The 12,796-nt window shown below is 53.2% G+C and overlaps 6 protein-coding genes across 6 annotated transcripts; 4 read left to right on the forward strand and 2 right to left on the reverse strand.

Annotated features, from left to right (window-relative positions):
* Positions 1 to 126: 126 nt before the first annotated feature.
* On the forward strand, positions 127 to 2,217 carry PV08_09616 (uncharacterized protein; the record flags this gene model as incomplete). The annotated part of the gene is made up of 1 exon (XM_016383932.1): positions 127 to 2,217. One exon carries the CDS (start codon positions 127 to 129, stop codon positions 2,215 to 2,217), a length of 2,091 nt encoding a protein of 696 aa, XP_016232555.1.
* A 73-nt stretch (positions 2,218 to 2,290) lies between these two features.
* PV08_09617 (1-aminocyclopropane-1-carboxylate deaminase) lies at positions 2,291 to 3,343 on the reverse strand (the record flags this gene model as incomplete). The annotated part of the gene is made up of 1 exon (XM_016383933.1): positions 2,291 to 3,343. The coding sequence occupies one exon, from the start codon at positions 3,341 to 3,343 to the stop codon at positions 2,291 to 2,293; it is 1,053 nt and encodes a 350-aa protein (XP_016232556.1).
* Positions 3,344 to 3,671: 328 nt separating this feature from the next.
* Positions 3,672 to 4,307, reverse strand: PV08_09618 (uncharacterized protein; the record flags this gene model as incomplete). Its single annotated transcript, XM_016383934.1, has 1 exon — positions 3,672 to 4,307. One exon carries the CDS (start codon positions 4,305 to 4,307, stop codon positions 3,672 to 3,674), a length of 636 nt encoding a protein of 211 aa, XP_016232557.1.
* Positions 4,308 to 4,899: 592 nt separating this feature from the next.
* Positions 4,900 to 7,684, forward strand: PV08_09619 (uncharacterized protein; the record flags this gene model as incomplete). The annotated part of the gene is made up of 6 exons (XM_016383935.1): positions 4,900 to 5,027; positions 5,090 to 5,136; positions 5,201 to 5,924; positions 5,979 to 6,593; positions 6,652 to 7,033; positions 7,085 to 7,684. The coding sequence occupies 6 exons, from the start codon at positions 4,900 to 4,902 to the stop codon at positions 7,682 to 7,684; spliced, it is 2,496 nt and encodes an 831-aa protein (XP_016232558.1).
* A 1,114-nt stretch (positions 7,685 to 8,798) lies between these two features.
* PV08_09620 (uncharacterized protein) lies at positions 8,799 to 9,946 on the forward strand (the record flags this gene model as incomplete). Its single annotated transcript, XM_016383936.1, has 2 exons — positions 8,799 to 9,473; positions 9,536 to 9,946. The coding sequence occupies 2 exons, from the start codon at positions 8,799 to 8,801 to the stop codon at positions 9,944 to 9,946; spliced, it is 1,086 nt and encodes a 361-aa protein (XP_016232559.1).
* A 589-nt stretch (positions 9,947 to 10,535) lies between these two features.
* Positions 10,536 to 11,961, forward strand: PV08_09621 (uncharacterized protein; the record flags this gene model as incomplete). The annotated part of the gene is made up of 2 exons (XM_016383937.1): positions 10,536 to 10,777; positions 10,842 to 11,961. The coding sequence occupies 2 exons, from the start codon at positions 10,536 to 10,538 to the stop codon at positions 11,959 to 11,961; spliced, it is 1,362 nt and encodes a 453-aa protein (XP_016232560.1).
* Between the last annotated feature and the right edge of the window lie 835 nt (positions 11,962 to 12,796).

A 12,796-nucleotide genomic window follows, 5' to 3' on the forward strand; every position in this document is an offset into this window, starting at 1 on the left:
ACAATGCAGATGGCCCTTCTTAAAGCATAAGAGATCTGTTGAAGCCGTTCGGGCCCCTTTCGAGTGTTATACAGCCGTAGATGTACCGCATGGTGACACAAATCTGAGGCTGAATCACGAATCAACATGGCTTCTGAAGCCTCGATGGACAAGCCTAGACAAAGAGTCAGAGCATTCAAGGCATGCCAACGCTGCAACCAGAGAAAGGTGAAATGCGACGCGGCACAGACTGGATTACCATGTACTCGATGCAAAGTTGACGGCGTCCACGGCTGCGCTTTCATCTCTTCGCGTCGAGGCACTTATGATCGCTGGCGCTCGGCCAAGGCGCGATCCCGGACACCACAAGCATCCTCAACAGCGGCCACCCCAGTCGACAGTACATCTCCAGAGGCTAGCACTATTGGAGGCTCATCCACAACGCATCTACCGACGACGGTACCACCAGCTTCCGCGAGGAGCAATACCCTGGCTCTTGGCTTTGAAAACTTCTTGCGGCAAGGAGGTCGAGACGCCGATGGGCTGGTTGGCAAATACGGACTGGTCTTACTTGGGGACTCGTCCCCTCTCACCTTTGCTTTGAAGGAACTTCAGCCTGACAAGAGGGACAAGTCCAGCCTTCAGTCCTCCGACGCAGTCGAGACCAGCCAGCTTGTTACGTCGAGTCGATCTGGTCATCCGTCGCATCTGACAGCTGCGGATCTGACCTATCTGCAATCCAAAGGAGCCTTGACACCACCTACGAACGAGTACCTCGACGCCTTGATTCAAGTTTTTATGGACAAATTCTACCCGCTATGCTCCATAGTCGACAGATCTGAGTTCATGCGGCAGCACCGTTCGCGAAGCCTCCCTTGGATTCTGTTACAATCGGCGTGTCTCATCGGAGCGACCTACAGCGATGCATCTATATTGAAAAAAGCCGGGTTCAAGTCTAGGCAAGCGGCGCGCCGTTTCTTCTACGACAAAGCGAAAGTGCTGTACGACGTTGGCTACGAAACAAACAGCGTCGTTCTTTTACAATCCATAGTGATGCTGACCTATTGGGGCCCCGACTTGAAGGGCTACTGGAATCCCTGCTCGTGGGTCGGAGTGGCTGTAACTATAGCTGAGTCACTGGGGATCCACCGTACAGCAGGATACTCCAACGTCCACCAGGACAAAGGTCTGCTGCGAAGGCTCTGGTGGATGATCGCCGTACGAGACGCATACTGCGGCACCCTTCTCGGTCGGCCTTTCCGAGTGAACATGAGCCACTCTGATGGACCCATGCTGACGTTTGATGATTTTGGTCCCGAAGACGGCACGACAACCAATTCTTCCGACTCTGACGACACTTCTCGACTTTACGTGCATTATCAGATCCAGGTGGCGAAACTCTCGCTTATCTTGAGACGTATCGTCAACACGCGCTTCAATGTGGGCCTTGACTCCACGACACCGCAGGTGCTCCGAGATCTCCTGGGCCAGTGGCGCAATGAATTGCCTGCAGTGATCACCTGGTCAGATCATGGTGGGTCGAGCTCCATCTTTTCCGAGTGTCTCAAGATCTTGTACCACCATCACCTTATTCTCATCTACCTGCCTCGCGGCGACGCTGGGGCGGCATCTTCAGCTGGACTGGCCAACATGGAGTCGCCGACGTCTGAAATCGCAGAGTCGGCAGCGCAGACTATTGCTTCGACATCGCTCAGCCTCATGACCAGGTCCATGGTCCATTCTCTTCCACAAGAAGTGTTCCCTGCGTTCTTCGTCGCGGGGATCGTCTTCTTCCGGCTTATTCGCAGGTCTTCGTCGTTGATCGCACAACTCGGCCAAGCCGCACTGGACAATTGCCAGATAGTCCTCAACGAGGTGCGTGATTGTTGGGAACCCGCGTTCTGGGGCATGCGGATCTTTGAGTTTCTCCTTGCTGGGCTCAAGAAGAATCGTAGCAGTCTCGTCGATAAGCAAGACCTGACCATGTCATCCAGCGAGGCCGTGAGATCAGACCTGCAACAGATGCTGGATCATACGCCCGACACCCAGGACCACTTCGCTTTGCAGAACGCAGTCGAAATGGGCCCGGCGATTCACAACCTTCGGAACGCGGCGCAGCAAGACACCCTGCTCACGACGCAACTGTACGATCGATTCCTCGATCCGGATAACTATTTCATCATGCCCACGTCTCTGGCCGATCAGGATACCATCGATTTCGACATGGCACAATGGTAATGGAGCACAGATAGAGCAGGGTAGCCGGACAAGGCACAACGAATGAATGATGATACTGCTACTGGTCCTACTGCTATTGTATCTCCGAGTATGCACTCAGTGCCATCTGTCCACCCAAATGCGCATAAAGCACTCGACTCCCTTCGGGGATCTCCCCGCGCTTGATGAGATCCATCATCCCAGCTAAGCTCTTGCCCTCGTAGACAGGGTCGGTGATAAAGGCCTCGGTGCGTGCTGCAAACCTCATAGCCTCGAGTGTGGCTTCGTCGGCAATGCCATAGCATCCGGCGTGGTAGCGCGTGTCGAGGATGACGTCCTTCTCCGATATGTCGTCCTCGTTGAGTCCGATCTTGGCGGCCGTCTGCTTCGTGATGCGGAGGACCTGATCAAACGTCTGTTGCGGTTTTGCGCTGGCGTCGATGCCGATGACCTTTCGCGGTGGGGACAACCCGAGCTTCTCGAGCAGTCTGAATCCGGCGATCATGCCGGCAAAGGTCGAGCCCGTAACGGCGCACACGATGACCGTGTCGAAGAAGGTGCCCAATTGCGTCTCTTGGTCGCGTACTTCGAACGCCCAGCGCGCAAAACCTAGACCGCCCAGTGGATGGTCGGATGCACCAGCGGGGATATAGTACGGCTTACCACCCTCGCTGATCACCTTCTGCGTGAGGTTTTGCAACGTCTGTTTGTGTTCGATGCCAAAAGTCGACGGGTCGAGATTGACATCTGCGCCCATGAGCCGGGACAGCTGGATGTTGCCGACTTTGTCGTATCCTGGGTCGTTGTGCGGTACCCAATTCTCCTGGACCAGGGCAGCTTTGAGCCCAAGATGCGCGGCGACGGCAGCGACTTGCCGGGTGTGGTTCGATTGGATCCCACCTATTGACACGAGGGTGTCACATCCCTGGTCGAGTGCGTCGGCTACGAGGTACTCGAGCTTGCGAGTTTTATTCCCGCCAAAAGCGAGCGAGGAGTTGAGGTCCTCACGTTTCGCATATATGGTGACTTTGTCGCCGAGAGCAGTCGAGAGACGCCCGAGTATATGGATGGGCGATGGGCCGAGGAGGAGAGACCGGCGGGGAATCGCCGCGAATGGAGTCGGTAGTTCAACGTCTCCGCTGGCCATCTTGCATATATCCGTGTGAGCTGTGGAATTTTTTCTTAAAATATATTAATGTGCGCTGTAATCCAGATAATGTCTCTGCCTGGAGAACAGAGTAGGGTGTGTTGTTGAGATAGGTTATCGACAACATTTTATAATGAAGCATAAAGAGGGTTCATCCCGCTTACAGCCAATGGGTGTGCGAGTTCGCCGTCGGAGATCTAGTCTTAGCGATGCTGATGGGATTGATAGCACCTGAGTGATATTCAGCGAACCCGGAGTGAAGGCCTTCTCCGGCAGAGAGACTCAAATAAGTGTATCATGTTAATAGCAACTCCGGGAGCGAAATAGCTCATGCTCTCTGTAACGGTCTGGTGAAGGCGGTCTTGATCACCTGGTCCTTCTTGGGACCGCAGACCTCATGTGTCATGGTCCAAGACGAAAGACTGGTGGCTGTACCCTCTGATGACAGAGTAAAGGTATAGAAACTGCTGTAGTAGTCGTCGACACAGAGATGGCCTCCTGAGCCTTCGAGGACAACGGGGCTTTTGGGGTCATCGCCTTCGTCGTCCTCACGTACAATATCAACCGTGTGGAATAGGTAGTCGACGAGGTTGGTCCCTGGTTTGGTGAACCAGATACTCATCGTCACCTCGTCGTCGGATTCTTTCAGACGCCAGATATACTTGCGCGAGAACGGGAACTTTGGCACATTCGCGTTTTGACCTACGCTGGGGAGGTCCATCTCGAACTCGCCTTCTTCATGGTACAGAAGCTCTGCATCGGCAAGTTGCAGCTTTCCGTCTGCGTCCAGGACCGGAGATGGCTGCGTCTGGGTGAAGGTGGCTTTCCCTTCGCACCGACCCGACGGCTCTGATGGATGTCCACTCTGTAGCTTGCGGCTGAGATGCCAGGTACCGGAGAGATCATGGAATAGACTCCGTACCAGCCGAGTCTGCGATGGCATTCCGCTGCGCTGACCTGTCATAGTGGTGGGTTCACGACAGAGATGGCGGTATTGTTGAGAGCAGTGATACGACTTGGCGACATATCTTGACTGCTTGATGGGATTGAGGACGAGCTTCACAGGTTGACGGATACAGCTCTACGGTGGGTGTCTTGGTGATGAATCCAGGTAGCGATCACTGACCACTGACCACTGACCACTGACCACTGACTTGTCGACAGTCTAATTTTAGGCGGCGCTAGGGAGGGTTAAGTCTTGTGGGGGGCGAATGATACGGTATTGCGAGGAGTACGGAGTACATAACTGTATGTTCTAGTTAGGTAGGTCCAGGCACCTCTTCCACCTGGCGTACTGGAATCCGCCTCCAGTTTGATTAGTGCCCGTTTAAATGGAGATAGTAGATTAGCGATACGTCACCACCGGTACATTGTTGACGAGTCGTGTACGGGCTACAAATTCTCTCGTCCTTCGGATGCTCGGCCATCTTCATCCGTAGATCACCCTCACTCCTCACAAACCTAGGACTCTCTATGCAAAATTTCGTTCCCCTTCACCTGAGGGCCCGTTGCCAGTTCGCTACACACATGGTTCCGGAGAAGATTCCAGACTGATCATGCCAGATCCTGAGGACAGGTCCCAGGATGTGCAGCTTACCGAGAGCGAAGCACACTCGACCCCGACTAACAAACGCCGTAAACGGGCAGTGAGGGCATGCGACGAGTGTCGCTTTCGTAAAGTCAAGTAAGCACTTGGCTTCCACGTGTCACCGTGTTTTGCGATCGGTAATTGACCGACTAACATAGATGCGACGGTCTCACTCCATGTGAGCCGTGTCGGCAGAGCGAGAGACGTAGGTATATTTATTGCTTAATGATGCCGTGATCCCACGCACTTGGTTGACAGACTTCTGGCAGTGTGCACGTATACTTCGACTATTTCGCGGAATACCGACCCACGTCTCAGGGCCAGAATTCTCGAGGATCGCCTGCGGATTGTTCGCGCAAAACTGGAACAGGTCAAACTGGGGAAATTGTCCATTGAAGATGCAGACCTCGACGCAGTCCTCAATACTCGCGACGGTGGCCTGTTGGCTCCCGACGATCACCCAGCTGAGGAAGACTCGCCCACTGACGAACAGGCCAAAGGCCCGAAGCTGGACAGTATGATGAGTCGTTACGGTCGCCTCGAATCCGACGACCCCTGGGCTGCCCCCTTCTATGGCGCTCCTTCAGGAGCTGCATTTCTACACCGGTTGCATGAGTTCTTTGGCAATGAGATTGGCTCCCCGCCAAAGTCGAACAACTCATCTCCCTCTGCGATCTCGCTGCTCTTCGATGCTCCTCTTCCTACGGATGGATCTCTCGACATCGCGCCGCCGATTGCCCCTTTGCTACCTCATCGTGCGACAGCTGCGGCGCTGGTATCTGTTGTTCTGGCGTACGCCTATCCAATTTTCCTGTTTCTGCACGAGCCGACTTTTCATGAAATGGTGGATCGCATCTATACAAAGGACCCTGTCCAGTACAACCGTGACGATCGTGCTTTCTTACCATTGTTCTTGCTAGTCATGGGCCTCGGCTACCTGTTCAGCCAGTCAGAACACCAGAAACATGGGTGCCGACAGGCCGTCAGCCAGGCGTAAGAGTTGCTTCGACCTTGGTCCGTGGATGCTCTGCTGATGGTTATATACAGGATGAAGCATTATCTCGCAGCGCGCAAGATGGTTGATATTACCACTTGTCGAGACCTTCGCTCGTTGCAAATTCTACTGTGTTACACTCTCTTCCTTATTTCCACAGCTAGAATGGCGTCGGCCCATGCTTTCCTGAGCCTGGCTTGTTCGTCCGCCTTAAGGCTAGGTCTACATCACAGATCAACTCATGACGCCACAATCTCTCGCCGAGACCGCGACACCAGAAGAAAGATCTTCTGGACTATTATCAAGCTGGACATGTACCTGAGTGCAGTTCTAGGTCTGCCAGCACTGCTTGATCTGCACGATGTCGATCCTGCCATCGACTTGACGTTAAATGAGGCCATTCATGAAGCTACGTCAGGGCTCCCGAGTCGTGAGGCCGTCCTCCTCGGCGGCTCTGCCAAGCACTTGGAGATCATGCGTATCATCTCAAAAGCCATCAAAGCATTGTATCCATTACCGTCCGCAACGAACGAGGTTCCTGGGAGAAGTGGGAAAATTTCAATCAGTCTTCGAAGCTTGGAGGAGATCGAGGCGCAATTTCGGACTTGGGGAGAGAGTACTTCAGAGCTCCTGGCCAAAGGAGACGATAGTTCACCCGACTTCATACGGTCAGTGCACCATATCTTGCTAATCACCTTCCCCGGTATTGCTGACTCGTAACTCTAGGCTCAAGTTCGAGTTGGAGATGACGTCTTTCTTCGGCAAGATTGTGCTCTACCGACCTTTCCTACATTACCTAGCCAAATCTTCCGATGGCCTGCCGACGGCCCAAAAGGCGTCTCAGCGAGCACTTGCGTGTATCAGGATTGCCTCGACGGCGATCACTCGATCTGAGGCCATACTGCAACTTGGTTTATTGCCTCCGGCGTCATGGACTTCCATATATACGATCTTTCTCTCTGTGGCATGTCTGATTTTCCTTATTGCAACTCGAGACGGTCCAAAGAACCCAATCGAGGCATGGCGCAAGGCAGAAAGTGGTATCCGGTTACTGGCTTCAACGACGTGCCACGAGACAGGCTCGAAGCAGTGCCTTGGAATTTTGCAGGTGAGACGCGTCTTGCCACCACCAGTGTGAGTGTCAGACTAATTTTCCTAGGAACTTGTCCGCTGTCTTTCGCATAATGTGGACTTTGATATACCGGCTATAGAAGCATCAACAAAGCGGGTATGCTCAGCCAATAGTCCGGGTGACCAGTTCCCAGTCCGTGGTGACGCGGCTGGAATGCATCCTCCCTTGCAAAATGTAGCTGCATTCACCCACTCGGCAGCACCGCCCAGAATCGATAATCGAAATTTTGTTGTAGCTGGGCAATGGCAAATGACGGAGCCGCAAATGCACCTCCAAGGTCAGGCGATGCCTCACAAGATGCGGCATGATGATTATCATTACGACCCGACCCTGGCGCAAAATGCCCTCGGCTTCCCTGGCGTGGAAAGCACCGGATGGGATGCTAACTTACAGGATGCCGCCCAGGTAAATACTGCCCTTCCTGTGGTAGTCATTATGAGATCTGGCTCCCCCCATGGCCATCTACAAAAGCTGACCAAAGTACAGGTGACAACTGCTGCGGAGTCACTTGCTGATGAATTAGTCGACGTCCCCACGTTGCAGAATTTCAGCTGGCCACAGGAAGGCATAACGGAAAACTATTTCAGTGATATTCTCCTTTCCAATGACATCGGACAACAGGGGTAATACCTTTTATTATCTCCTTAAATCATCTATGATGTGACAGTGATATCGGCTTGTATTACCGGACGTGGCCAGAGATGGGAAACTGAGCATGGGATCTGGCATCTGATGCACTTCGCAAGGCCGGCGGGTGACATCACTTCCATTACAATTGCGTTTAGCGACGGACGGCGAAAGATGTCTCAATATCGGCGGTGGCAATGTTCATGGGGGTAGTGAGCAGTCGGGTATTGCTGAGGCACTTTCTGTATTGACCGCTAGCTATTCTCAGCGTAAAAAGGAGCCAAGTACTCCGTATTCTGCAGAACAACTATATATGTGCCTACACGTCGTATGTGATACAGTACCCATGTTAGCTACCTAGGTACCTCCTATTAATGTAGGCATTCATGGCTGTAGGACGGCAACTAGTCGGTAGTAGGGAGTGGCCCCCTCTACCCCTTGCCTGTAGTGCCTCCCCTACGGCTCCATATGAATGTGGGTGGCCTTGCAGTAGTACACAGTAGTATAGGTATAGTACAGAGCGCAGGGACAAGGGCCACTACTCAATACTCGCCTTAAGAGCCTTGAGTAACTACGAAGCATTCGAATGGGCTTGTTTTCTATGTGAAGCACAATCTCGAATGGCGGTCCTCACGAACCTGGTCATGTTACGCAACTTCGGCAGCTAAATTTTCTCACACGTCCAATTACACGGGTACTGTACGATGATCACGTCCACCTCCAAGTGAACCCCTGTCAAAGACTTCTGCGGCCATCCATCAACAATCCCATCTAGCGACCTTCGCGTCAACTTGACAGGGTTGAAGTTTGATTTCTCCTTTCAGCCAATCCCCCGCTCTCTCTTCCGACGTGGCTTGATAGTCGCTGCGACCCTCCCGTCGGTCCCATCATGCTACTCGCGCGTGTCGTTTTCTCTCTTCTGATGCCTTACAGACGTCGCGAGTTATAGCAACTCCGCTCGTTGGTTCGGGGGGCTAGGTACGAGTATGCCATCACAATGATCTCAAAGCGCTCGTTTTAGGATAAAATATACACATACTCTCGTTCACTACCACCAACAGCAAAATCTGCACCTTGCGCAGCTGGTTGCCTCTGAACCTGTCGGCCAGTCGCAATGAGGGAAGCGCCACGTATCGCCCTCCTCGCCATATCAACCTTCTTTGGCCTCAGTGTTACTCAAAGCATCGTACCGACGTCTGGCTCGGGCACGTTTCCCGCCTGCGCTGTCAACTGCGCCGTGCTTTTGCAGGCCCAGAGCACCTGCACCCCGCCGAACGTCGCGACCACGAACGATCTCACGTATGAAAACTGTTTCTGTCAGAGCTCCCTGCTCGCCGCACTCTATAGCACTCCAGACTCTATCTGTACGGCCGAATGCACAGCGGAATCGGATAGGAGCGAGCTCCAAACATGGTTCCAGGGCTTCTGCTCCGAAGTTGGGAAGGGCATCGACCCTCTGGCAACGACATCCACGCAAACCCCAACAAGTACAATTGTAGTGACGATCACGAGCACCTCGACCCCGTCACCCACCTCGACAGGCACCGGCAGCGTCGGTGGGGGCACATCTGGTTCAAATAAGAGTTGGATTGATACGCATTGGAGATGGATTCTCATGATCGCAATCCTCATAGTCGGATTCGCTCTCCTGGCCTGGTTACTCGTCTGGTTGAAACGCCGACACCGCAGGAAGGTTGAGTCGCAACGCGTTGCCATGTCGGGTCTACCGGTGGTGAGTGAGAAGGACTCCACGCGCGGACCGACACCAGATCTATGGGGTCCTCATCAGGTACGCACATTGCCACTTCGTCCGAGCCGCCGTCATACCTATACTAACTCTCGCGTGTTCAGCATATGCACCATACTCAGGGGTTTGAGTATCCTGTGGCTTCAACCATGGGTAGTGGTGCCCTCAATGCGAGCGACGATCGACGCGACAACAGGCATTCGAAGAGAGGGTCGTCTTCTCAACCCAAGCGCCAAGGTCGCAGCGAAATGACCGACGTTGCAGGCCGACCGTCCGCTTCAAGACGTCGTTCGTCCAAGGGCAAAGCCAGGGCTCGAGACTCAACAGCCGAGATCGGCCCTGAGCAAATTAGTCCTGTGGAGAGAGATAGAAGTACAAGTCATCGGCGACGAGATCGGGATCGTGATCGGGGTCGAGAGAGGAGCATGGAAAGTGCTAGCGATATTAATCACCAGCAGAGGCTTCGCGAAGTCAGAGGGGCTCGCCGGCAAAAGGATCATGACGACCACTCGTGAAATGATAATGCGATGATATTTCGAGATGATCTATATATTTATGAGTGAAGGAGTTAGTTCTGTCATATTATTTTGGTAGGATGGCCTTGCTCTTCGCTTCTCCCATCATATCATACGTGAGACTCCCGTACCTCCCTTTGCTGTTCGCGACGGATGTGGCTGTCTTGCATATACTCTAGAAGACAAGGTTCTAGGTATCATGGGGATTTTATTCTGCGGACCGAGTATGCTCTGTTGTACCTTTGGCCCAGGTATATCTGGAAAGTTCACATGAAATGCTCGGTACATCCTTTGAGAGGAAAACGTGCGACGTCTGACGATGATACCGAGGTGATTATATGTAGGGGGCCGGTGCTGAAGACCGATGTCAGACGTTGTTCTTTCTGAAACCAGGCAATCTTCGTTACCTACAACTCAACTTCCATACAGCGACTCTTTCTGCTAATCCCCCCATCATGGACTGATGCTGTTGCTGTTGCTTTTACTATCACTAAAACGCATTGATTCCACTAGTTAACAGGAACTCAAGCGGACGATCATCTGCGGACGTAAACGGCCAAACCCCGGTTTCCGAGGCACGGGCGAGGCAATGGCTCTTCCCAAGGCCAATTGCTCTTTTGCAATACCCAGTGTCCACGACGGCCTCGAGCTCGACTGTCGAATCTACTACCCGAGACGAAGTGAACAGAACAGCGAGTTATTTGGCAGAGCCTTTGCAATATTTGCCCATCCCTACGCGCCACTTGGAGGCTGTTACGACGACCCCGTAGTTGGCCTGGTCGGCCGCAGTCTATTGAGATACGGTATTGTGTTGGTGACGTTTAATTTCAGGTACGTATTGGAAATCCGCCTCTCTTACACAGGGGAGGCGAAAATTAAATAACGTGGTTCGAAGAGGGGCGTCGGGCTCGGCAGGGCGAACGTCGTGGTCGGGAAAGGCTGAGCTTGGAGACTACGTCTCAGTATATGGATTTGTGTTGTGCTACATCAACGCCATCGTCCGCGATGTGTCGCGTGTGGACAATGCGGCCTCGAGAATCGATTCGGACTTCCTGCCTATGCAGACCAGTCAAGGTGCGGCTGTAGCAGACACGTACCCGAAACCGCAACGACCCATTCTGATCCTTGGAGGGTATTCTTATGGATCGATGATAGCAGCCCACCTGCCGTCCGTCGACGTTGTGGCAAGTATGTTTAGACACTCAGAGAAAGGCTCGATGGAGAGCGAGATAGATCTACGAGCTAGGCACTTGGGAAGAGACCTCAAGGCATACTTCGACATGCACTCTGTTGATATGGTCTTGTCGATACCAAGTCATAATGACCCCGATCAAAACACTCGTCCGAATGAGATGGGGTCACCCGGATCGCGTCACAGTCGGAGCCATAGTCGCAATGTGACTATGGGGGGTTACGATTCGGACGCGGCGTCCAAGAAGATCAGTCGAGAGACCTCCAGAAGGAGTATTGATGGGGAGAGGGTAAGGGAAGGGATCGAAAAGCTTCGGCGAAAGTTGAGTCAGAGGGACAATCGCATTCAGAGCCCTCCACCTACGCCAGGTGCACAGCCTTCGACCCCAGCCATAGATCTGCCTTTGACCATTCCAGCTATCGCGTATGTTTTGGTATCGCCATTGCTGTCGACAGTTGCTGGGTTCACTACGATGTTCTCCAAGCTGAAGTTCGTGCAAAGGACCGCAGGTGGCAACGCGAACGTGACGGATGAGTATCAGGAACTTGTCATACATCCTTGCTGTTGTATCTATGGAACGAAGGATCTGTTTACCTCGTACCGCAAGTTGCGAAGATGGACAGAAGAGTTAGCGGCTCGGCCTGGGTCACAATTTTTCACCGTCGCCGCTGAGACGGGCCATTTTTGGCAGGACGCTGAAGGCGCCCTTCATCTCCAACAAGGACTTACGGAATGGTTGAGGAGGTCGATAACGCAGCATGGGAAGGCTGCGAAAACGGAGGGTATTGACGATACAGGTCCAACAAACACGATCAAGGTTTAGAGCCTGAGATGGACGAAGGTGGAGTGTGTTGAAGGGGGACATATGCTACACATATACTCAGTCATGTTGGGGAACCTGTGAAGAAGGCCCACGAGGCTGTGGCCTAAGGGACACCAGTATGAGATGACCACAGGCCGGGATCCAAGCACACATCGCCGGCCGCAGATATGACGATAGTCTAAAGAGTGACAGGGCCTCTCGTCGATGCATGCAAAGCCATCTGGATACTTTGGTCTGGAGGTGTCAGTAACAAGCCATCGCCTCTTTCCAACAAGCGGTCAACAAGGCGAGGTTGAACGAAGACGGCTACGGCTCACCGGGCGGCCGCATGATCTTGCAGATGCAAGGTCGCCAGGGTTCGGGGTACGAGGTACGAACAAATGATTCGAAGAAGAAATAAGCCGCCTTCTCCGGAATTTGCCCAGAATCTCAAGAAGTCGCACATGTGACGGTGCAGGAACAAGGATCAATGGACAGGGTCTTGATTTGGGCCCTGGACAGGGGTGTCACGCGCTCTGTCAGACTTCAAGCCATGCATGGCCCGTGGAGAACAATGAGACAAACATCGACGGAATCGAGAGGCTGGTGGTTCCTTTTCTCTCAGGTTCTCTGGGTGTGTCGGCCTGGACAATGCCGCAGGGATGAACGAGAAACGAGAACGAGAACGGGAAGAAGTAGAAGCAGCAGCCCCACCAAAACGGCCATCAACACCACCACCAAATCAACCATCTGCCCGTCAATCAATCAGCCTTTGACCACTGACTCTCCATCCTTCGTCATCCGCACTGTCCACCTGGCCACGGCTCCGGCGCCCAAACGGGAACATGACATGTTC

Source organism: Exophiala spinifera (assembly GCF_000836115.1).
Source record: "Exophiala spinifera strain CBS 89968 unplaced genomic scaffold supercont1.7, whole genome shotgun sequence".
NCBI lineage: Eukaryota > Fungi > Ascomycota > Eurotiomycetes > Chaetothyriales > Herpotrichiellaceae > Exophiala > Exophiala spinifera.